This window comes from Ranitomeya variabilis, chromosome 1 (genome assembly GCF_051348905.1).
Source record: "Ranitomeya variabilis isolate aRanVar5 chromosome 1, aRanVar5.hap1, whole genome shotgun sequence".
NCBI lineage: Eukaryota > Metazoa > Chordata > Amphibia > Anura > Dendrobatidae > Ranitomeya > Ranitomeya variabilis.
In genome coordinates this window covers 231,325,320-231,350,674 of record NC_135232.1, presented here as the reverse complement: position 1 = coordinate 231,350,674, position 25,355 = coordinate 231,325,320, and the positions used below count along the sequence as shown (strand labels likewise).

General features: G+C 41.9%; 1 protein-coding gene across 3 annotated transcripts in view; it reads left to right on the top strand.

Annotated features, from left to right (window-relative positions):
• The window catches only part of SCARB1 (scavenger receptor class B member 1), a 137,897-nt gene that overhangs the window by 73,449 nt on the left and 39,093 nt on the right, over positions 1–25,355 (top strand). For all 3 annotated transcript variants that reach the window (XM_077293258.1, XM_077293260.1, XM_077293259.1), the window contains exons 2-8: positions 13,920–14,080; positions 16,399–16,540; positions 16,819–17,022; positions 18,429–18,524; positions 18,836–18,951; positions 19,537–19,703; positions 20,363–20,481. In XM_077293258.1, the coding sequence (XP_077149373.1) occupies positions 13,920–14,080; positions 16,399–16,540; positions 16,819–17,022; positions 18,429–18,524; positions 18,836–18,951; positions 19,537–19,703; positions 20,363–20,481 (1,005 nt within the window). The remainder of the gene's footprint in view (positions 1–13,919; positions 14,081–16,398; positions 16,541–16,818; positions 17,023–18,428; positions 18,525–18,835; positions 18,952–19,536; positions 19,704–20,362; positions 20,482–25,355) is intronic.

Genomic DNA, 25,355 nt, shown 5'->3' with positions numbered 1-25,355 from the left:
AATCAATACAAGTCACGACTGATACAGGAGGAGAGGACCCTGCCTGAGAGGGCTCACAATCTACAAGGGCTGGGTGAGGATACAATAGATGAGGCAGTGCTGGTCATGCAGCGGGTTGGTGGATCGGTGGTTACTGCAGGTTGTAGGCCTGGCGGAAGAGGTAGGTCTTCAGGTTCCTTTTTTGAAGGTTTTCGCTGTAGGCAAGAGTCTGTTGGGGTGGAGAGTACCAGAGGAGTGGGGATGCGTGGGAGAAATCTTGTATGCGATTGTGGGAAGAGGAGAGTAGATAAGGAGATCTTGTGAGGATCGGCGGTTGCGTGCTGGTGGGTAGCGGGAGGCGAGGTCACAGATGTATGGAGGAGACAGGTTGTGGATGGCTTTGTATGCCATGGTTAGGGTTTTGAACTGGAGTTTCTGGGTAATGGGGAGCCAGTGAAGGGATTGACAGAGGAGAGGCAGGGAAATAGCAGGGGGATGGGTGGAATAGTCAGGCAGCAGACTTTAGAATGGATTGGAGGGGCACGAGAGTGTTGGAGGGGAGGCTACAGAGCAGGAGTTTGCAGTAGTCAAGGCGAGAAATGAGGGCATGTGCTAGTTTTTGCAGATTCTAGGTTGAGGAATGTACAGATCGGGAAATTTTTGTGAGTTGAAGTCTGCAGGAAGTGGAAAGGGCTTGGAAATTTGGTTTGAAGGAGAGCTCCGAGTCAAGGATTGCCCCGAGGCAGTGAGCTTGTGGGACTGGGGAGAGTGAGCAGCCATTTACTGTAATGGATAAGTTTGTTGGGAGAGTAGTGACATGGGGGAAAGATGAATTCTGTTTTGTCCGTGTTAAGTTTTAGAAATCTAGCAGAGAAGGATGAAATAGCGGTCAGGCATTGTGAGGAATTTGGTTAATAGGGAGGTGATATCTATTCCAGAGGTAGAGCTGTGAGCATAGAGGTGATACTGCAAGCTGTGAGATTGTATAAGCTGTCCTAGTCCGAAGGTGTAAATGGAGAAGAGCAGGGTCTCTAGGGCTGAACCTTGCGTGACTCCGACAGATAGGGGGTGAAGTGAGGTGTGTGAGAGATTGAATGTTAGCTATGACAAGATCCAAGATAGGGCCAAATCTGTGATCCCAAGAGATGAGGGTCTGTAGTAATAGGGAGTGGTCCACTGTGTCAAAGGCAGAGGACAGGTCCAGAAGGACAGAGTAGTCACTTGGCTTTGACAGTCAGCAGGTCATTGGTGACTTTAGTTAAGCAGTTTCAGTGGAGTGGTGCAGTCAGAAGCCAGATTGTAAGCGGTCAAAGAGGGAGCAGGAAGAGGTGGGAGGACAGTTCGAAATGGGACATGTTGTCCCAGTTTTGAGGCATGGGGGAGAAGTGATATGGGCGATAGCTATATACAGAGGATGGGTCAAGAGAGGGCTTTTTGAGGATGGGTGTGATTGAGGCATGAGGGGAAAACGCCAGTTATTGATTAGTTGAAGAGATGGGTTAGAGTTGGGATGAAGACTGTGGTGAGGTTTGGGATGACGTGGGATGGGATCGGGTCAGGTGCACAGGTGGTGAGATGTGATCTCGAGAGTAGGGCGGAAGTTTGATCTATTGTAATGATGTAGAAGCTAGTTTTGGAGGAGGAGGGCTGAGTAGTTAGGAAGAAGGGTTGTGGGAGTGGTAGGCCAAAGCTTTCTATCCCTAAAATGGAGGATTATTTGCTTATTGCTGGGCTCTGACTAATCAGACCTCCAGAGATTGAGGCTCACAAATCAAAGCGTTTTCAGACAGTCCCCATAGATTATGAATGGAGCTGAAATGCACATTCAAGACTGGATTCGGCAGAACAAGGTTCCAGAGCCCCAATCCTAGGATTGCTTGTGGGTGAGGGAGTAAGGTGGTGAGAATTATTAACCACTAGCAATCAAGTATAAGGGATAACTTTATAGTCTGGAAATAAATATTCAGCCAATTCTAAGCAAGAAAACTAGAGCACATCCCACTTCTGTTGGGAGTGAACATATTGTCTAATAATAAACGCTACTAGGCACAAGGAAAGCTGTGCCACCCTCATGCTTCAGGTCCACTGGAGGAGTGTGGGTGTGTGACCCCTCCCGCCCTGGTTGTATCAGTTGTCTTTGACCTGAAAAATTCAGCATTCAGCTGTAATGTTTCAGGGTCTTGTTTGCTACTCTTGGCTGGTGCTCATACTTGTGCAATCTCTGCATGTTGACATTTCAAGAAAATGGTTAGAGGGGGGAGGGTGACTTTTTTTTTTTCCATGTCTTTTCTGACTGAATTGGTTTGCAGACTGATGTATTAATCCACCCAGAAGCCTGAACGAAAAATGTAACTGCAGCAAAATTTGCAAGTGTACTACTGTGCTGTTCCTTGCAGATTTTGGTATGAAATTTCACATGGCATTGAAGAAAGCTTTGAAACGTCACATCCTATATCTGATATATACTGCAGCAGAAATGTAACCGACCTGCTTTCTACAGAAATTACATTTGACAGGATTCTGCTCCGTGTTTGCATATTTTACAACTTGCATTGCAAGTACTCAACATGTTAAGCATAATACAACTACACAACCAATAGGATATAAATATATAACATATATCACCCCATGTAACTAATACCACCTCCTCAAAAAAGGGGTGAAACAACAGAAATACAAAACAAATATGGTAAAATATAAATTTTATTATAATGATATTAAAATACACATTTAAAAAAAAAAGGGGAAAAGAAAACCAACAGAACAATACAAATAACCCCTAGTGCAATAATTGGAGTGGGTTTATAGACAGAAAAATAGATATAATAGTGCAAAAAATATATCCAATATCACATAGCTAACATCTTTGATTTTCTGAATGCAGGCTTGCAAAACAGAAGCAAAGGGGAATGGGATAGAGCAGATACAGTCATGGCCAAAAGTATTGACACCCCTGCAATTCTGTCAGATAATACTCAGTTTCTTCCTGAGAATGATTGCAAACACAAATTCTTTGGTATTATCTTCATTTAATTTGTCTTAAATGGAAAAAAACACAAAAAGAATTGTTCTAAAGCCAAATTGGATATAATTCCACTCCAAACATAAAAAAGGGGGTGGACAAAAGTATTGGCATTGTTCGAAAAATCATGTGATGCTTCTCTAATTTGTGTAATTAACAGCACCTGTAACTTACCTGTGGCACCTAACAGGTGTTGGCAATAACTAAATCACAATTGCAGCCAGTTGACATGGATTAAAGTTGACTCAACCTCTGTCCTGTGTCCTTGTGTGTACCACATTGAGCATGGAGAAAAGAAAGAAGACCAAAGAACTGTCTGAGGACTTGAGAAACCAAATTGTGAGGAAGTATGAGCAATCTCAAGGCTACAAGTTCATCTCCAAAGACCTGAATGTTCCTGTGTCTACCGTGCGCAGTGTCATCAAGAAGTTTAAAGCCCATGGCACTGTGGCTAACCTCCCTAGATGTGGATGGAAAAGAAAAATTGACAAGAGATTTCAACACCAGATTGTGCGGATGTTGGATAAAGAACCTCGACTAACATCCAAACAAGTTCAAGCTGCCCTGCAGTCCGAGGGTACAACAGTGTCACCCCTTACTATCCGTCGGCATCTGAATGAAAAGGGACTGTATGGTAGGAGACCCAGGAAGACCCCCACTTCTTACCCCGAGACCTAAAAAAGCCAGGCTGGAGTTTGCCAAAACGTACCTGAAAAAGCCTAAAACGTTTTGGAAGAATGTTCTCTGGTCAGATGAGACAAAAGTAGAGCTTTTTGGGCAAAGGCATCAACATAGATTTTACAGGAGAAAAAAAGAGGCATTCAAAGAAAAGAACACGGTCCCTACAGTCAAACATGGCAGAGGTTCCCTGATGTTTTGGGGTTGCCTCTGGCACTGGACTGCTTGACCGTGTGCATGCCATTATGAAGTCTGAAGACTACCAACAAATTTTGCAGCATAATATAGGGACCAGTGTGAGAAAGCTGGGTCTCCCTCAGAGGTCATGGGTCTTCCAGCAGGACAATGACCCAAAACACACTTCAAAAAGCACTAGAAAATGGTTTGAGAGAAAGCACTGGAGACTTCTAAGGTGGCCAGCAATGAATCCAGACCTGAATCCCATAGAACACCTGTGGAGAGATCTAAAAATGGCAGTTTGGAGAGGGCACCCTTCAAATATCAGGGACCTGGAGCAGTTTGCCAAAGAAGAATGGTCTAAAATTCCAGCAGTGCATTGAAAGAAACTCATTGATGGTTACCGGAAGCGGTTGGTCGCAGTTATTTTGGCTAAAGGTTGTGCAACCAAGTATTAGGCTGAGGGTGCCAATACTTTTGTCTGGCCCATTTTTGGAGTTTTGTGTGAAATGATCAATGTTTTGCTTTTTGCTTCATTCTCTTTTGTGGTTTTTCATTTAAGACAAATTAAATGAAGATAATACCAAAGAATTAGTGTTTGCAATCATTTTAACCCCTTCACCTCCAAGGGTTGTTTGCACGTTAATGATGGGCCAATTTTTACAATTCTGACCACTGTCCGTTTATGAGGTTATAACTCTGGAACGCTTCAACGGATCCTGATTATTCTGACACTGTTTTCTCGTGACATATTGTACTTCATGATAGTGGTAAAATTTCTTCGATATTTGTGAAAAAAAAAACGGAAATTTGGCTAACATTTTGAAAATTTCGCAATTTTCCAACTTTGAATTTTTATGCCCTTAAATCAGAGATATGTCACACAAAATACTTAATAGGTAACATTTCCCACATGTCTACTTTACATCAGCACAATTTAGGAACCAACATTTTTTTTGTTAGGGAGTTATAAGGGTTAAAAGTTGACCAGCAATTTCTTATTTTTACATCACCATTTTTTTTTTTAGGGACCACATCTCATTTGAAGTCATTTTGAGGGATCTATATGACAGAAAATACCCAAGTGTGACACCATTCTAAAAACTGCACCCCTCAAGGTGCTCAAAACCACATTCAAGAAATTTATTAACCCTTCAGGTGTTTCACAGGAATTTTTGGAATGTTTAAATAAAAATGAACATTTTAACTTTTTTTCACACACAATTTATTTCAGCTCCAATTTGTTTTATTTTACCAACGGTAACAGGAGAAAATGGACCCCAAAAGTTGTTGTACAATTTGTGCTTAGTACGCTGATACCCCATATGTGGGGGTGAACCACTGTTTGGGCGCATAGCAGAGCTCGGAAGGGAAGGAGCGCATTTGACTTTTCAATGCAAAATTGACTGGAATTAAGATGGGACGCCATGTTGCGTCTGGAGAGCCCCTGATGTGCCTAAACAGTGGAAACCCCCCACAAGTGACACCATTTTGGAAAGTAGACCCCCTAAGGAACTTATCTAGATGTGTTTTGAGAGCTTTGATCCCCCAAGTGTTTAACTACAGTTTATAACGCAGAGCCGTGCAAATAAAAATTCTTTTTTTTTTTCGCAAAAATTATTTTTTAGCCCCCAGTTTTGTATTTTCACAAGGGTAACAGGAGAAATTGGACCCCAAAAGTTGTTGTCCAATTTGTCCTGAGTATGCTGATACCTCATATGTGGGGGGAACCAATGTTTGGGCGCATGGCAGAGCTCCGAAGGGAAGGAGCGCCATTTGGAATGCAGACTTAGATGGATTGGTCTGCAGGCATCACGTTGCATTTGCAGAGCCCCTGATGTACCCAAACAGTAGAAACCCCCAAAAGTGACACCATATTGGAAACTAGACCTCCCAAGGAACTTATCTAGATGTGTTGTGAGAACTTTGAACCCCCAAGTGTTTCACTACAGTTTACAACGCAGAGCCGTGAAAATAAAAAATCATTTTTTTTCCCACAAAAATGATTTTTAGCCCCCCAAATTTATATTTTCCCAAGGGTAACAAGAGAACTTGGACCCCAAAAGTTGTTGTCCAATTTGTCCAGAGTACGCTGATGCCCCATATGTTGGGGGTAAACCCCTGTTTGGGTGTACGGGAAAGCTCGGAAGGGAAGGAGCACGGTTTTACTTTTTCAATGCAGAATTGGCTGGAATTGAGATCGGACGCCATGTCGCGTTTGGAGCGCCCCTGATGTGCCTAAACAGTGGAGACTCCCCAATTCTAACTGAAACCCTAATCCAAACACACCCCTAGCCCTAATCCCAACGGTAACCCTAACCACACCCCTAACCCTGACACACCCCTAATTCTAATCCCAACCGTAAATGTAATCCAAACCCTAACTTTAGCCCTAACCCTATCTTTAGCCCCAACCCTAACTTTAGCTCTAGCCCTAACCCTAACGGGAAAATGGAAATAAATACATTTTTTTAATTTTATTATTTTTCCCCTAAGGGGGTGATTAAGGGGGGTTTGATTTACTTTTATAGCATTTTTTATAGCAGATTTTTATGATTGGCAGCCGTCACACACTAAAAGACGCTTTTTATAGCAAAAAAGTTTCTGCGTCTCCACATTTTGAGACCTATAATTTTTCCATATTTTGGTCCTGAGTCATGTGAGGTCTTGTATTTTGCGGGACGAGTTGACGTTTTTAATGGTAACATTTTCGGACACGTGACAGTTTTTGATCGCTTTTTATTCCGATTTTTGTGAGGCAGAATGACAAAAAACAGCTATTCATGAATTTCTTTTGGGGGAGGCGTTTATACCGTTCCATGTTTGGTAAAATTGATAAAGCAGTTTTATTCTTCGGGTCAGTACGATTACAGCGATACCTCATTTATATCATTTTTTTTATGTTTTGGCGCTTTTATACATTAAAAACTATTTTATAGAATAAATAATTTTGGCATCGCTTTATTCTGAGGACTATAACTTTTTTATTTTTTCTTTGACGCTGTATGGCGGCTCGTTTTTTGCGGGACAAGATGACGTTTTCAGTGGTACCATGGTTATTTATATCCGTCTTTTTGATCGCGTGTTATTCCACTTTTTGTTCAGTGGTATGATAATAAAGCGTTGTTTTTTTTGCCTTTTTTTTTTTTTTTTTTTCCCCTACGGTGTTCACTGAAGGGGTTAACTAGTGATATAGTTTTATAGGTGGGGTCGTTACGGACGCAGCGATACTAAATATGTGTACTTTTTATTGTTTTTTTTTTTATTTTTTTTATTTAGATAAAGAAATGTATTTATGGGAATAATAATTTTTTTTTTTTTTTCTTTAGGATTTTTTTTTTATTTTTATTTTTTACACGTGGAAATTTTTTTTTTTTTTACTTTGTCCCAGGGGGGGACATCACAGATCGGTGATCTGACAGTTTGCACTGCAGGCTTACCAGCGCCTGCTCTGAGCAGGTACTTGGTAAGCCACCTCCCTCCCTGCAGGACCCGGATGCCGCGGCCATCTTGGATCCGGGCACCTGCAACGAGGAGGAGGTAAGAGACCCTCGCAGCAACGCGATCACATCGCGTTGCTCCGGGGGTCTCAGGGAAGCCCACAGGGAGCCCCCTCCCTGCGTGATGCTTCCCTGTACCGCCGGCACACCGCGATCATGTTTGATCTCGGTGTGCCGGGGGTTAATGTGCCGGGGCGGTCCATGACCGCTCCTGGCACATAGTGCCGGATGTCAGCTGCGATAGTCAGCTGACACCCGGCCGCGATCGGCCGTGCTCCCCCCGTGAGCGCCGCCGATCGCGCTGGACGTACTATCCCGTCGGTGGTCATACGGGCCCACCCCACCTCGACGGGATAGTACGTCCAATGTCAGAAAGGGGTTAAGGAAGAAACTGAGTATTATCTGACAGAATTGCAGGGGTGTGAATACTTTTGGCCATGACTGTATCCTATAATATTAAATAGTCCATACCCAATAGTATCCTGCTAGCTCCAACGCACTTTTCGCCTGGACGTGGCTTTTTCAAGGAGTGAAAAAGCCACGTCCAGGCGAAACGTGCGTTGGAGCTAGCAGGATACTATTAGGTATGGAATGTTTAATATTATAGGATATCTGCTCTAACCCATTCCCCTTTGCTTCTTTGATTTTCTGAATGCAGGCTTGCAAAACAGATGTTAGCTATGTGATATGGGATATATTTTTTGCACTATTATGTCTATTTTTCTGTCTATAAACCCACTCCAATTATTGCACTAGGGGTTATTTGTATTGTTCTGTTGGTTTTCTTTTCCCCTTTTTTTTAATGTTTATTTTAATATCATTATAATAAAATTTATATTGTACCATATTGGTTTTGTATTTGTTTCACCCCTTTTTTGAGGAGATGATAAGCATAATGTGAATGCATACTGTAAAGTGTACTTGGTGATTTGGGTTTCTCTTACCTTGGCTTTAGCTAATGTGAAGTATTAAATGTATACATCTGGTTTGCGAGAAGGGGCAATGTTCCTACTCCTGCGCCCAGGGTCCCCCAGCTCTGCCCTTGGTAAGCTTTGCTTTTTTTTAATCTCTCTTCTATGGTACTACTAATATAAAGACTTGTCTGTAATGGCGATCTTACCATGGTAATGAAATCCCATGCACTGACACTTTACCTATTGATTTCTGTGTTTATCTATGTGGGCATGTGCAATGGTGGATTTTCTGGGCATATCTGCTTCTATTCTGTATTTGTATTTTATCTAATATTTTGGTGTCACTTTTTGGTTTATATATTTGGTACTATCATTAATAAAAATGATCATTTTACACCTAGTCGCTCCGGTGTCTCCTTCTCTTATAATGTTCCTACTCTTCACGAGTCCTGACAACAGGTGCTTTGACTTCATTCCTGGCAAATGTACTCTTGACAATTTGTAATTAAGAACCCCCTCTCTTACACTATATGTGGAATCACTTGATCTTCTAATCTGTATTGGAGGGCCTATGTGCTCTTGGGCAGTTTAAATTCACATGAATATTATAGTTCTATAGCGCCAACGTTCTGCAGCACTTTACGTGCAATTCAGAGTGGACATGGACAGACATTAGAGTAACACAATTCAACAGATCTCAAAAGGAATAAGGGCCCTGCTCTCAAGCTAACAATCTTTGAGGAAGCGGGTTAAGTACAAATGGTAAATGGTAAGCGCTTATGTGTGGTCCAGTCCTCAATATAATACGGTATCTAACCGGTCACCAGCGAGAATGTGTACAGATAGTGTTAAGTGTATGGCGGGTGTGTAGACAGATGATGCAAGGGATGAGATTCGGAGGAAAATGTTTGAAGGGCAAAACTGTAATACTTAAACAAGTGAGGGGATGGTTTAGTCTCAAGAAATGTTTAGGTCACTCAATACCTGTGGGTATTGGGAAGTAATTGAATTGCCCGGGGTAGAGCATTTTGAGAATTGATGCAGCACACTAGAATTCTTGGAGACAAGAGTGTAAGGTTTGGATTATGGCAGATGTTAGTCTTTGGTCATTGACAAAATGGAGGGCATGGGTAGGGTGGTGCAAAACTGTAAAGTGCTATGTGGGTGAGTAATAGGTTTATATTGGACTCTGTAGTGGATTGGCAACCAGTCACATGATTGGCACAGGCTGGATGTGTCTGTGTAGTGGTTGGACAGGAATATGATCCTGGGTGCTGCATTCAGGACTGATTGGAGAGGAGAGTTCAGTAAAGGGGAGAGAGATTTTATAGAGTTGCAATATTCCAAACGAGAGTGATTGCAAAAACCCTTACTTTAAAACTAAGAGTCATATTCTAGAGATGTTTTTTGAGGTGCAGCTTACATGAGCGGGTGATCAGATATAGGGAGCATGGCCTGCTCCAGGTTTTTCTGGGCCCCTTTTAACACCTACCATGATACATGATGTAGAGACGTATAGATATAGTACCATGCCAAAGATTTCACTTACTACTTGCATTACATGAGTGAGATTGTAAATTCTACAATGACTCAAACTGTCTAAACCTCAGTTCTTGTGCTGGGGATTCAAAGCTTTTCATTTTAGACGAGAGTATAGTTCTCCATATACAGTGTCCTCTATATACAATACAATGGGCCCCATATAATGCTCCATATATCTACGGTATTTATTTATTTTTTTATAATTAAATACTCCTGGTTCCTTGCCGGTTTTCAACCACCCTTTTTCCTTCCACTCAATTTTCCATTAATATGCTTGGATACAGCACTCTGAACAGCCAACTTCTTTAGCAACGACCTTTTGTGGCTTACCCTCCTTGTGGAGTGTCAGTGACTGCCTCCTGGACATCTGTCAAGTCAACATTCGTCCCTGTAATTGTGGAGCCTACTGAAACAGACTAAGGGGCCTTTTTTAAACGCTTAGGAAGCCTTTGCAGGTGTTTTTTGTTAATTATTCTAATTTACTGAGATGATGATGTTTGGGTTTTCATTGGCTGTAAGGCATAATCATCAACATTAAAGGGAACCTGTCACCCCCAAAATGGAAGATGAGCTAAGCCCACCAGCATCAGGGGCTTATCTACAGCATTCTGGAATTCTGTAGATAAGCCCCTGATGTATCCTGAAAGATGAGAAAAAACGGTTATATTATACTCACCCAGGGGCGGTCCCGATCCGGGGCGTCACATCTTCTTACAATGACGTCCTCTTCTTGTTTTCATGCTGCGGCTCCGGCGCAGGCGTACTTTGTCTGCTCTGAGGGCAGAGCAAAGTACTGCAGTGCGCAGGCGCCGGGAAAGGTCAGAGAGGCCCGGCGCCTGTGCACTGCAGAACTTTGCTCTGCCCTCAACAGGGCAGACAAAGTACGCCGGAGCCGCAGCATGAATACAAGAGGACGTCCTCATAAGAAGATAGGAGGCCCCGGACCGCAACGCCCATCGTACCGGGACCACCCCTGAGTGAGTATAAGCTAACCTCTCTTTCTCATCTCAGGATACATCGGGGGCTTATCTACAGCATTTCAGAATGCTGTAAATAAGCCCCTGATGCTGGTGGGCTTAGCTCACCTTCGATTTTGGGGGTGACAGGTTCCCTTTAACAGAAATAAACACTTGAAATAGATCAATCTGTTTGTAATGACTCTATATAATGAGTTTCACTTTTTTTTTTTGAATGAACTGAAATAAATTAACTTTTTGATACTCTAATTTTAAGTACCTGTATTTAGGCATTTGTATAACTTTAGGAAATGGCTATAGTAGGTTCTTTTTTTACAAGAAAAATTTTAGGTTACATTTTTCTACACTTCACATCAAGTAAAAAAAAAAAAAAAAATGTGGCTGCTGAAATGCAAACAACCCCCACCCCTAAAATGTAATTGTCATTTAGGGGTTAAGGTTCCAGCTATGGCATGTGAGCTGAGGGCGCAGCGCTACTGCTGGGGAGTCTGGTCACAGCATACCATTAAATGACAACTGGCTTCTCTAATTGGTCCATATGACTGTGGCATGACACAGAAATGTATCTCTCGCCAATAACGTTTTGTGTACCCAGCAGATCAGCTGGTTGCTGGCACACTACTAATGAAAACTATAGTTCCATTGTCCATTTCTAAAGGACAAAGTGCTGCTACACCTTTTCAGAATAAATCTTTGCCTTATTAGCTGTTAATAGATGTTTGAAAAACCAACACCTATATTCTTTACAATATTCCCTACAGAAGTGACTTGATGCCCCTACACAGTCTCTTCTCCAATGCAGTATTCATTTTACTCTAGTCTATACTTTTGCTAGGTAGGTGCTCAGAAGTGTTTTTTTTTTTTTTTTCTATTCCCCTCTCCTTTAATGCCGTAACGACCGATACGCCTTTTTAAAGGCGGCAGTTAAGGGTACTTAAGCCACAGCGTCACTTTTTAACGACGCTGAGGAAAAAGGATATGGTGCCCCTCAGAGTTGGAATTTCTCTGCGAGCTCTGCTACTGGGTGGGGTTAGGGGGGGGCGGATCGGCAGCACTGGTGGAGTGGAGTCACAGGGGATGTTTGGTGGTCTGGTCTGGCGATATGTCCCAGACTGGTGCGCAGGTATGGCGGTGCGGGGGGCTACGGTGATATTTTTTTGACAGCCTGGAGCCCCCGCACATCCATTGCTGCGATGCAGTGGTCTCCGGGAAATCTCATCCCAGTGTGGTGCTGCAGGTTCGTTGGCACTCAGTGGTGTGGGGGCTCTGGCGACATTTTGTGAAGGCTCGAAGCCCCCACACTTCTATTGCCTCAATGCTGTGGCCACCGAAGGCGGCGCATGCCCAGATTGAGAACTCTGCTCAGATCTCAATCTATGCATGCGCTGCCTCCGGTGGCCATTTTCACGGAGGCCACAGCATTAAGTCGATAGAAGTGCGAGGGCTTGGGGCTTTCACAAAGTGTCACTGGAGCCCCCCGCACCGCTGAACCTGCCGCACCAGGCTGGGATGGGAACGAGATCATTGCCCTGCAGCGTCGGACCATCGGAAGAATCGCCAGACTCTGCTGCCACCACGCTAACTGTAAGTACATTCCGACTAGAAGATGAAAATTTTGGGGAAAAGTGCTTCTTTACAGTCCAAAAAATATTTGTAATAGCTCTTGGGTTACTATAAGAGCAAACCAGCAATGGAACATAAAGAGAAACTATAGGGTTATGTGCAACACTAAAATCAAATGATATTTACATATGATTTCCTATGGTGTCACCCTGCAACAATTGCAAAGGTTTCAAAATCTGTTGGATTTTTAAATTTACAAGTAGCACGCAGAGTACATCCAGATGCCTGTTAGATCTCATAGACCATTAGATATTTGTCATTTAATACATTAATACGATAAGCATTTAAAGGGAATCTGACTGCTAATACATGCTGCTCAATCTGCAGGCAGCGTATGTCGCATGCTGGCTTTATTACAGCTATAACTCTGGAACGCTGCAGCATTTCAGACAAAAAGCATATTTTATTATGCTCTGCTTATATAGTGCTATCTTATTCCACAGCTCCTTACACACATTATCATCGCTGTCCCCGATGGGGCTCACAATCTAAATTCCCTATCAGTATGTTTTTGGAGTGTGGGAGGAAACCGGAGTACCCAGAGGAAATCCACGCAAACACTGGGAGAACATGCAGACTCCTTGCAGATATTGTCCAGGATTTCAGCGCTGCAGTGCTAACCACTGAGCCACCGTGCTGCACGCCCATACCTTTTAAAATCCGCCGAGGATTGAGCCTCATTGGAGGCTAGTCTGACAAGTGGATCCCAATGGCTTCTGTCCAGGATTCACTTGTTTGATTAGTCTCGTGAGGTTTCCTTACTTTTCTTTTGAAATGCTGCAGCTTTTCAGAGAAAGAACAGAGTTTAGTTTAATACATGGTACCTGATCCATCAGCAAAAAAAGGGGGGCCCATGGCAATGCTGCTATTGCTAAAGTGAAAAACAAAACAAACCACCCTCACCTGATGGTGCTCTTCCAAATTACTGCTAATCCCCTCTGATATCCCGTCATCACTTGACCCCGCTGGAAGAGTGGGACAGGACAGTAGGACTGTTACTGTCAGGTCAGCAGCAAAGCTCTGCACTACTTATTGTCTATCTCTGGGCTTCCTATACATAAAATAAACTAGTGGGTCATACAGACTTCCGCTTCCTTCTTTAACTTGGTCTTGCTTGTTCTAAAAGCTACATTATGGCAGAAATTTCAAGACTTTTTATTATGCTGAAAACCTTCATGAACCGAATGGAAAGTATTCTGAAGGAATATAGCTGTACACGGCGTTAACAAATGAAGTTTTGAGAATCCTGATTTGAATGGCATTATTCCTCTGTGGATGGTTAACCTCACATCCACATGTATTGTAATTTAGTCTGTGGCAGATTTGTTTCCCAAATCTATTCTGTCTCTGCTACATCCCACTGAATGGTGAACAAATTGCAGGTGTGAAACTATATTTGGAAGAAGGCTGCCATGTTTTTTTTTTTTAACTTTGTTATCATTTTAATTAACATTAGAACAAATGTGATTGTTCTCCTATATTTATATATATATTTTTTTCTTTGCAGAATGTCCGTATAGATCCCAGCAGTGGCTTTGCTTATGAAATGTGGAGGGATCTCCCAGTGCCCTTCTTCTTTTCTATCTACTTTTTTGAAGTGATGAATCCTAAGGAAATTCTCTTGGGAGAGAAGCCAAGGGTTCAAGAACGTGGACCTTATGTTTATAGGTACAGAAGTTGTGTGTGTGTGTGTGTTTGTGTTCTTTTTTTTTTTTTTTTGTTTTTTTTTGTAGAAGGATGTAATGAACGTACAATAGATAATTATACACTAATTGCCAAAGATATATGACCAAACTTGCATCTGCCCAAGATATAACATTGCCTCTTATTTACAACTGCTATCTGGAGGATAATTTTTTATTTTTTTTAATATAAATTTCTCAACGTTCATGATCAGTATCAGTAATGTTTAAGCAAGGTAGCTGGGAATACTTCAGATCTAGTCTGTATCCCTGCCCTGCACACAGTATCTTTCAGTCTGTAGCTGGGTACAGTGGGCCTTCATGTGGAACTCGTAATATCGGCTGCTCTGATGTATCCGCAGCTTGTCCTGGTGTCAGACAGGTCTGCTGGCCTTAATTAGCTTCATTCCAAGGGTAAGTACTTCACAGTACCAGCCTAGGAGGCTGGTAAGGGCTTCTCCCCTACAAGCCTAAATAGACTTGAGTACATGCTTTGGAAATTGATTAGGGGGGAACTAGTCCTATATCTGAGTATTTGGGTGGCTGACTATAAGGTTTGCTCTCGGTGACCATCCATTTGTACTGACATCCTTTGCGTGATGAGCTACCTCCACTCCCTCCCCACATGCATGAAGTTACCCTTTCTTAAGGAGTCATATGTGGTTAGAAAGGAGGGGGGGGGGGATGGCTACACTGCCTTAGGTCAGTGTGTACTGCCTCCTATGAGATCTGATGATGGACACAAGGAACAGCAGGGCTTGCATTACATCTAGCAGTAGAAGCCATTATTTATAGAATTTTTTTTTTTTGTTCTTGATTGGTCAGTATCATGCTACAGAAAAAATATAAACATCAGGTAACACTTTTGAACTTCATCTTTGCAAGGTGTGTGTCCATTTTTATTAGCACTCTGAATGTTGGTAGGGTTCGGTAGCAGAGATAGTTGGGTTTAGGTTTATGTTGCAGATGACATGTGGTGAACTACACAATCCTACAAATGAAAGGAAACAAATGAATATTTTTGGGGGAATATATTTTTCCTACCACATGGTTGGTATATAGTGTTTAATCTCTCAGAGGAAATTGACCCATAGTGTTGAGTATTAAAGATAATAAGACTTCATAATGCAAGGGTCACGTAAGAATTGATGGGTGAACTGGGCGTTCTAGGGATATATAAGCTGGCTAATAAAGCCTAGTTATCTCTAATTCTGTTGACAACAGAACCCCCCCCTCACAAAGAAGCGAACGCAAAACGCACGGTGGGGCGCTGGGCTGCATCCATAGGTCATGTATAATTTATCTGAGTTTTCCTCCTTTATCTGCCTACTGCTTATATGCTTGTACCACTTACCACTACTTGCTGCTTATATGCTTGTACTGCAGATCATTACTTAGCGTCTAGCTATTGTATTTAATTCACATTAAACACTTTGCATTTTATCGTATCTGGGAAAATTGATAAGTCACATAGTTGACTGAGAATGATCATGTAAACATTAACCCCTTATAGGGAGGTAAACTGCTATGTCCAGAGACTACTATGGGATTTACTTTAAGAATTAAGAGAGAACTCTGCTTTAATAGCCAGCTTATGTCTCCCCTAGAACTCAGTGTTCACCCATTAATTTTTATGTGACTCTTACATTATGAAGTCTTATCATCTTCATACCTGACGCTATTGGTCAATTTCCTCTGACAGAGTAAAGCCGCTATATACCAACCATGTGGTAGGAGATAATTTTTTTTGTTTACACTTGTGTATGTACCGTAGTTATTTTTGTATTTGTTGTCCCCCATCTTTTACATTACTTTTAAACAGTTTGTACTCTATGTAAAAAAAAAAAAATAAATAAATTTTCGGAATATATTTGCCATTCGATTCCTTTCATTTGTAGGATTGTTTATATTTTTGGGAGTGCCATGAATCTAGGCCAATAATTAGTTCTTGGGGAACTAGTTGGCATGGGGTTACAGGTAAGAGCTTGTCAGTACAATGTGATCCTAAACCATACCTGCAAATTCAGTCTTTAAGATGCATTTATTTTAGCATGCTGTTGGTGAGTACAGATATACATTTCATTGTGTAAAGCAGAGGTGTCAAACTGCATTCCTCGAGGGCCGCCAACAGGTCATGTTTTCAGGATTTCCTTGTATTGCACAGGTGATAATTTAATCACCTGCACAGAATGATTCCAGCACCTTGTGGAATGCTAAAGAAATCCTGAAAACATGACTTGTTGGCGGCCCTCGAGGAATGCAGTTTGACACCTCTGGTGTAAAGGCTAATGTCTTTCTTTACAGTGAGCGCAAACAGAAGACCAACATAACCTTTCACGAAAATGGAACAGTGTCCTTTGTGGAACTGAGAACATTTCACTTTAATCCTGAAAAGTCTGTTGGAAGTGAAGACGAATATGTCGTGGTTCCAAATATTCTCGTTATGGTAATTTTTTTTTTTTTTTTTTAATTCAGTAAACTTTACACACTGTAAACTGTAAACCCTTTGGGGTTTTGTGTGTATTTGGAGGGGGGTGATGGTAAATGACCCTTCTCTCCGCCTCAACGCCCCCGTCCTTATTGTATTTCTTTTAGAAGAGGCCTTTGAAGTGTTAACTGCACGTTGCATAATATTCAAGTATTGTAGACTTTATCAAGTCATGAATTTGAAAAAGCTGTGGGGACATCCTTTATTTACAGATTTTTATTTTTTTTCTTCTGTAGGTATCTTCAATGATGACGAGAGATATGTCCTTTGCAATTAAGTTTATGCTCAACACTGCATTTGTAGTATACAGCCAAGAGCCATTCATGAACCGTACTGTGAAGGAAATATTGTGGGGATATAGTGACCCATTTCTGGATTTTATAAATGCGATCATGCCTAATGCCTTGCCATTTAAAGGGAAGTTTGGCTTGTTTGCAGATGTAAGAAAATGTTGTTGTTTTTTTTTTTTTCTTCTTCTATAAACTAGTGTATTCAAATTAGTTTGAGAGGTTCCTGTGACGAAGGGTACTGTCACACAGTGGCACTTTGGTCGCTACGACGGTACGATCCGTGACGTTCCAGCGATATCCATACGATATCGCAGTGTCTGACACGCTACTGCGATCAGGGACCCCGCTGAGAATCGTACGTCGTAGCAGATCATTTGGAACTTTATTTCGTCGCTGGATCTCGTTCGCTTGTAACCAGGGTAAACATCGGGTTACTAAGCGCAGGGCCGCGCTTAGTAACCCGATGTTTACCGTGGTTACCAGCGTAAAAGTAAAAAAAAAAAAAAAAACCGTACATACTCACATTCCGGTGTCCTTCAGGTTCCTTGCCGTCTGCTTCCCGCTCTAACTGACTGCCGGCCGGAAAGTAAGAGCAGATCACAGCGGTGACGTCACTGCTGTGATCTGCTTTCACTTTACGGCGGCACTCAGTCAGAGCGGGAAGCAGACGGCAAGGGACCTGAAGGACACCGGAATGTGAGTATGTACGGTTTTTTTTTTTTTTTTTACTTTTACGCTGGTAACCACGGTAAACATCGGGTTACTAAGCGCGGCCCTGCGCTTAGTAACCCGATGTTTACCCTGGTTACCCGGGGACCTCGGCATCGTTGGTCGCTGGAGAGCGGTCTGTGTGACAACTCTCCAGAGACCACACAACGACTTTCCAACGATCACGGCCAGGTCGTATCGCTGGTCGTGATCGTTGGAAAGTTGCAGAGTGTGACAGTACCCTAACACTGACACAGCATATTTCCTAATTACTGAACAAACTCTCTCCCCTCCTACCTGACGCTGATCTAAGTGATTTATGGCAGGGAAGGAGGCTACTGGGACTTTTCAGTTGTGCAGCCTCTCTGAAAGACCTTCCACCTGATTGATCACATTACCTGAAAGATCCTTGAGTTGGCCACTTGTCTGGAAGGAACTGCAAAATGTAATGTTATGGTTTGTGAATATATAATTGTACATCTGGCAGTGTTGGTTATGTGTGCGCTACAGAGCCTATATGCTCTAAAGTTTCTCTGCAACATGTATATTATGCACCCCTAAGCGCCCAACTATTTATTCTTTGCTAGTGCATTAAAATTGGTGACTTTGCCCTCACCCTAACCATTACCAGGGAAGTTTTAGTTAGTAGGAGAAATGTATTGTCTAAGCCCTGGGTTGTCTTGTAGTCCAAAATATGGTGTATATTATAAAGTAAATAAAAAAATAATAATAATAAAAAATATATATATATATATATATATATATATATATATATATATATATATATATATATATATATATATATATATATATAATAATTTTTCACTTCCTTTTTTCCCCCCTTGTAGTTCAATAACTCGGACACTGGGGTTTTTACAGTTAACACTGGGGAAGAAGATATCAGCAAGGTCCAAATAGTGGATACGTGGAATGGACTCAAAGAGGTAATGCAACATGTTCTAATCTGTACTGCACATACTGTGACATTATCAGTTTCTCTCCAATACAATGGCTTATTTTCTGTACCTTTCGTAACTGCAACATATTGTGCGGCATCGTGTAGCGCTTTTTATTTGCATCACAGCAATCCCAAATGATTTTCAATCTAATTTCCTTCTTTTATGCGCACAGTAAAATATATTGTAAGTTGTTAAATATCAGATTATGAAATATCTAATAGCATCCAATCCTGTTTTTAAACGTTCTTGCTTTTGTGATCTTACATCAATGTTTACATAATTGTGTGTGATTTTAGGTTGCCTACTGGCATTCTGAGCAGGCAAATATGATCAATGGAACTGCGGGTCAGATGTGGCCCCCATTTCGGACTCCTTCCCAACCATTAGAATTTTACAGTCCAGATGCTTGTCGGTGAGTGTGGCTTGTATATAGAGGGAAATGCACTGCATTATCTTCTGTATTTTTCACTTGATGCTGTAGTTCTGAGAATGAGGACATCTGGCCTTGAGGTGGCTAGTGTATTAACTGCGACCTCTAAATAGACATCTCAATGTTGCTGTGAAGGCTCTTTTTGTGCGTAGTTCTCATATACTTTTAAAAGTGGAAGATTTGAGATGTGACAATCTTCAGTGCTTAATAAAAGGCCACAAAATGAATTATTAAAATTGTTTTTTGTGTTTCTGTTATTCCACTAACATTAGACTTAATGTTTCCCAGAAGTGGCTCCTAGACTGGAATATCAGATTTCACAACTTTCTGTCAAAATCTAGATTTGGGTTCACCAGCCTGTAACGTTCAGTGTCTTCATGGTTTGTCTGTGTTTCACATTGCTGCTGAAAGGGCAGACTGTTTAGTTGCATCAGCCGCTGAGACACGGCGCTCGCTGTTGGCTGGATACGCAATTGTGAAAGCTGATTTCTGCGAGTGGTGGTTATGTTGTACTGTAGAGTTATTTATGAGCTGTAAACATTTTTCAATATTTTGTATAAATAACAGATCCATGAAACTGGTGTACGAAAAAGAAGAATCCTTTAGAGGTATTCCGACCTATCGATACACTGCTCCGGACTATTTATTTGCAAATGGAACAGACTATCCACCAAATGAAGGGTTCTGCCCTTGTCTTGCATCTGGAGTGATGAACGTTAGTTCCTGTCGGTTCAGTATGTATACATCAATTTTTTTTTTATTTTTTTTTTTTTTGCTTGTTACAAATCATTGCTAATCACTTTTACCTTTTATCAGTTTGAAAACTCTGGAGTTTGACTCCAATAATCTTTAAATGCAATTTCAGTAAAGCTCCAACTTCACATGAAGACATGCAAAGCTTGTTCGCTTTCAGGTTTTTTATGAAACTGCCTATAGAAACCCTGTAAAATTGCCACAGAATATCATATTCCTGCTCTGGCTCTGCTACTAAGGAAGATTATTCCTGTAGGTAGCACCATATGTCAGCATGGGCAGTGCTTGCTGCTACACAACTTTCTGAAACTTAAAAATGTTATGAACTGGGTGACAGGTCGGCTTCCAGGCATAATCCACTAGATTAGAAACCGTTTCTGGACATTGACAGCACACAAACCAGGTATCATCACCCCCCCACCCCTCAGAAAAAGAAAGTTAATGTTTACCATGTCAGCACGCTCTTTCTGCATCGCTTTAATGTTACTTTAGTAATCATTTTTCCACTTGGGGCATGTGTGTGGCAGTAAGTAACTTTTTTTTTTTTTAATTTATTTTTTTATTGTGTATGATGATGGGTGTATTTTCTTTTGAATATAACAGTTGGCTTCCTTACTATATTGCTTATTTTCTCCTCTAGATGCTCCGCTCTTCATGTCGTTTCCCCATTTTTACAAGGCTGATCCGGGATTTTCAGACGCTGTGAGCGGTTTACATCCTAGTGAACAGTTGCACTCCCTCTTCTTAGACCTTCATCCTGTAAGTGTGTTTGTCTACAAATGTCGTCATAATGGCCCAGTTTGGATGAATCATCTCCAGAGAACATTCCCCCATAAGAATACATGTCTACATCTGTCAGGCTGCCCAGTTTATACTAGATTGGTGGCCACTTCTACTTTGTTCATCAGATCCACCTGGCATTTATCTCGGCATATGACCAGCTATCATCCTTCCTTATTTAGGCTAATGGTGTGCTGCAGCTTCATATGTTGCTTTCCAAGTTAAAGGAAACCTGACTTCTGATACATGCTGCATGATCTACAGGCAGCATGTATCAAACACTAGTTGCATGATTTAAGCCAGCCAGGTAGGTTTGACTTTGGAAAGCTGTGGCATTTCAGAAAAAAAAAAATTAAAAGTTGCCAGGAGACTGGTGGTTTCCTATCCGATTACCCCCATCCCTGGAGTGACAGGACTCTCCCTGTTCAGGTACTGCATGCATGTGTGGAGAGGCGGCCAGGAACCCGTCTTTCCAACTATTCTCCTGTGCAGCTTGGTCCCTGTTGGCTTTTGAAGTATGTTTTTCCCCTGAAATGCAGCTTTTTGGAGAAAATTATACTTGGCTGAAGTTGTCCAGTCAACATCTGATACACACTATCCAGGGCTTGGGTAGTGTGTGTCAGCTGTCAGGTTCCCTTTAATCTTTAACATTCACACACCATATAGTATAAAGTTATGGCTAAGACTGCACAAAATGAGTAGAATGCACCTACTGCTAAACCACGATGAGAAGACAAGAACAAATCCTTACATTAACATGCTGGATTTTATAATCCCTTCTTCCTGGAGAGATTTGCTGTAAGCAGCTCGTGAGCTTAAGACTTTCTGTGGCAGGGAAATGGTGTAATCTCCAGGCACCACATTATTCTGCTGTTCCTTTGAGGGCTGGTTATATTAGACAATAGAAACATTCTATTGAATGCAGTTTGGCATTGAGAACTGCAGCCTCTGTTGGCAAAAGGGATTCCATAGTAGTAAATAGGATCCATTCAGAACATCTGGAAATGATCTCTGAGAACGCAGTGGCACAAGCAAAGCTTTCTAGGTGGAGTAAATCTCGTGGGACAACTGAGAGTCTCTGTGGCTCTGTCAAAGAACTGTTTCTTCTAATTCTGAATGGCGAAGCGGTCTGGGGGAAAATGTCGTAGGATGGGTTTGCATAAGGCATTGCTTTCGTTAATGGTGTCTTGGGCTGCAGTCAGCAGAGCATAGAGGTTTCAAACGAGGTTGAAAGAAGAATATAAGATTCTTGGAATGTTTAATAGTCCACTTAAGAGCTTGTTCACAGGCTGTTTTTTTTTTTTTTTTTTTCCCCGCCAAAGAAATGCGTTTTACAATAAATACCATTCAAATACTTGCGTTTTCAATGTCGAAAGGTTTTACGCAGTGATTTTGCTGCTAATACTCAATATGTCTTCATATCCAAACAGGTTAATCCTGAATAACCTTTATTTTAATACTTGCCAGACTTACATCGCATAGCTTATAAAGAAGTTCTAAAATAAATCCTGCTATACTCCTCGACTGCAGAAACAAAAAAAGAAGCAGACTAGGCCAATGATGGTATGCACACCCACAAATATTATATCAAACAATTTTATTAAACCTCAGAACAAGACATGTACGAATAAAACCAATTAAAAAGGTCTAAATACAAGACCACATAACCTCACCCATAGATGTATGGCATAAATAAGCCTGACATATAAGAAAATGTGAATACATAAATACAAAATGTATGAACATATATATGCAATGCCTCCTGTACACAGAATATTCCCTCAAATGACAACAGAGTATGTACAATAACATGTGCTCAATGGGAGCAAATAAGTCAATCCCAACACACCAAATGACCGATGGTCATACCAATAATGCCTCCCCAGTGGTAATATCAAAAATGAATAATGATGAATACCATTCATGCATAGAAATGGTGATACCATATGCACAAGAGTTCAAGAGAAACAGGTAGGGACTACTATCCCTGGGGTATTGGAGATAGGCACCCAGTCGGACAAAAGAAAAGATAATAATAGATAAGAAATAGTAATGATAATAATAGAGGTCATGTCCAGGGGTATACCTATCCGGTCAGTCGTCAGTGGTCAGCAGAAATCTGTCATAGAGAGCAATGCCCGGGAAGGACAGGAGACAAATTGTAAGGGTGAGGTGGCAAGCCCCACGCGTATCGCTGCAAGCGCAGCTTCATCAGGGGAAGTGGGGACACACATCCACCCTGAGGTGTTATATACATGAATATAGATGGGTAAATACAGACCGGTGTGCAGTCAGGGAGCGCCGCGCCAGAGGGGATCACCGCAGGAAGCGTACCGGAAGTGGCTATAGCCGGAAAGTGCTGCCGTTGTCATGGTGCAGTTGCACATGCTGGACGGCAGTACTGAGCAAGGGAAACCGCGCATGCGCTGACAAAGTACATAGGATGCACAGGAGGATGTGTTCGCAGCCAGAAAGGACTAGCATGCCTATACCAAATAAGCACAGAACATGTATGAGTGCTGGGCAGGGGGAGACCGCACATGCATTGGCACAGTACATAGGATGCACAGGCAGATAAATTAGCAGCCAGAGAAAGACTTACATGCCAGATATAAAATAAATTAAGCACAGGACATATATGCATACAGGTGGGCCCCTGCGTGTGGAGAATGAGAATAAGGTCTAATAGCGCCACTTGCTAAAATGTATAGATATCTATACATTTTAGCAAGTGGCGCTATTAGACCTTATTCTCATTCTCCACACGCAGGGGCCCACCTGTATGCATATATGTCCTGTGCTTAATTTATTTTATATCTGGCATGTAAGTCTTTCTCTGGCTGCTAATTTATCTGCCTGTGCATCCTATGTACTGTGCCAATGCATGTGCGGTCTCCCCCTGCCCAGCACTCATACATGTTCTGTGCTTATTTGGTATAGGCATGCTAGTCCTTTCTGGCTGCGAACACATCCTCCTGTGCATCCTATGTACTTTGTCAGCGCATGCGCGGTTTCCCTTGCTCAGTACTGCCGTCCAGCATGTGCAACTGCACCATGACAACGGCAGCACTTTCCGGCTATAGCCACTTCCGGTACGCTTCCTGCGGTGATCCCCTCTGGCGCGGCGCTCCCTGACTGCACACCGGTCTGTATTTACCCATCTATATTCATGTATATAACACCTCAGGGTGGATGTGTGTCCCCACTTCCCCTGATGAAGCTGCGCTTGCAGCGATACGCGTGGGGCTTGCCACCTCACCCTTACAATTTGTCTCCTGTCCTTCCCGGGCATTGCTCTCTATGACAGATTTCTGCTGACCACTGACGACTGACCGGATAGGTATACCCCTGGACATGACCTCTATTATTATCATTACTATTTCTTATCTATTATTATCTTTTCTTTTGTCCGACTGGGTGCCTATCTCCAATACCCCAGGGATAGTAGTCCCTACCTGTTTCTCTTGAACTCTTGTGCATATGGTATCACCATTTCTATGCATGAATGGTATTCATCATTATTCATTTTTGATATTACCACTGGGGAGGCATTATTGGTATGACCATCGGTCATTTGGTGTGTTGGGATTGACTTATTTGCTCCCATTGAGCACATGTTATTGTACATACTCTGTTGTCATTTGAGGGAATATTCTGTGTACAGGAGGCATTGCATATATATGTTCATACATTTTGTATTTATGTATTCACATTTTCTTATATGTCAGGCTTATTTATGCCATACATCTATGGGTGAGGTTATGTGGTCTTGTATTTAGACCTTTTTAATTGGTTTTATTCGTACATGTCTTGTTCTGAGGTTTAATAAAATTGTTTGATATAATATTTGTGGGTGTGCATACCATCATTGGCCTAGTCTGCTTCTTTTTTTGTTTCTATTATCCATTTACTGGCCAGGTTTTGCACCCTACTCCCTCCTGATTTATGCAGGGGTGCACCACTTATATTTAGTATTACACATACTCCTCGACTGCTTCTCCTTGTACTATGCAGTGATGGCATAACTTCCACAGAGTGCCAACTGTGTGTGACAAGTTCATCCAGTTGTGGGTTCAGTGACTTGGTCTACACAAGAGCGGTGATCCCTGTGAGTGACTGCAGTTGTCCCTTGCTGTAGTGTTTGACTTTTCCACTTCAGGCATGTCCTCAACGTCAAGAGATGGAGGCAGGGATTAGTAAAACTGATTTTTGCTTTAAAGCATAGGGTTTTTTGTTATTTATTTTTTTTTTTTGAAAGCACTGAGGAGGTGCCACTGGATCTCCGAGCTCTAAGTTTCCTGAACCTAGTACTAAACTCACCAGCTACCATCTTCAGCTCCTCTTGGTGCTGCTCTGGTCCCAATCTGCCATCTTGTGACTGCACCTTCTGAAAGACCAGAAGTTAGAGGTAACAATCACAATTTCTCAATAGAAATCGAATTGCCTTGGTCTGACTCTCATAGAGATGCATTGATAAGTGACTTCTGGCTTGCCCTGCAAACACTGGAACACAGAAGAGAACCAGAGTTTTGCAGATGACATACGTTAACTGGTAAATATGTAACTAGGGGCAGGGAACTTAGGTTAGTGGCACCACTCTAGCGGTTAAATAAAACCCACTGAAGTGGTACTTTATTCCTGGAAAATCCATTGATTTTCCAGTTTTGTCCAGCTTAAAGGGAACCTGTCACCTGAATTTGGCGGGACCAGTTTTGGGTCATATGGGCGGGGTTTTCGGGTGTTTGATTCACCCTTTCCTTACCCGCTGGCTGCATGCTGGCCGCAATATTGGATTGAAGTTCATTCTGTCCTCTGGAGTACACGCCTGCGCAAGGCAATATTGCCTTGCGCTG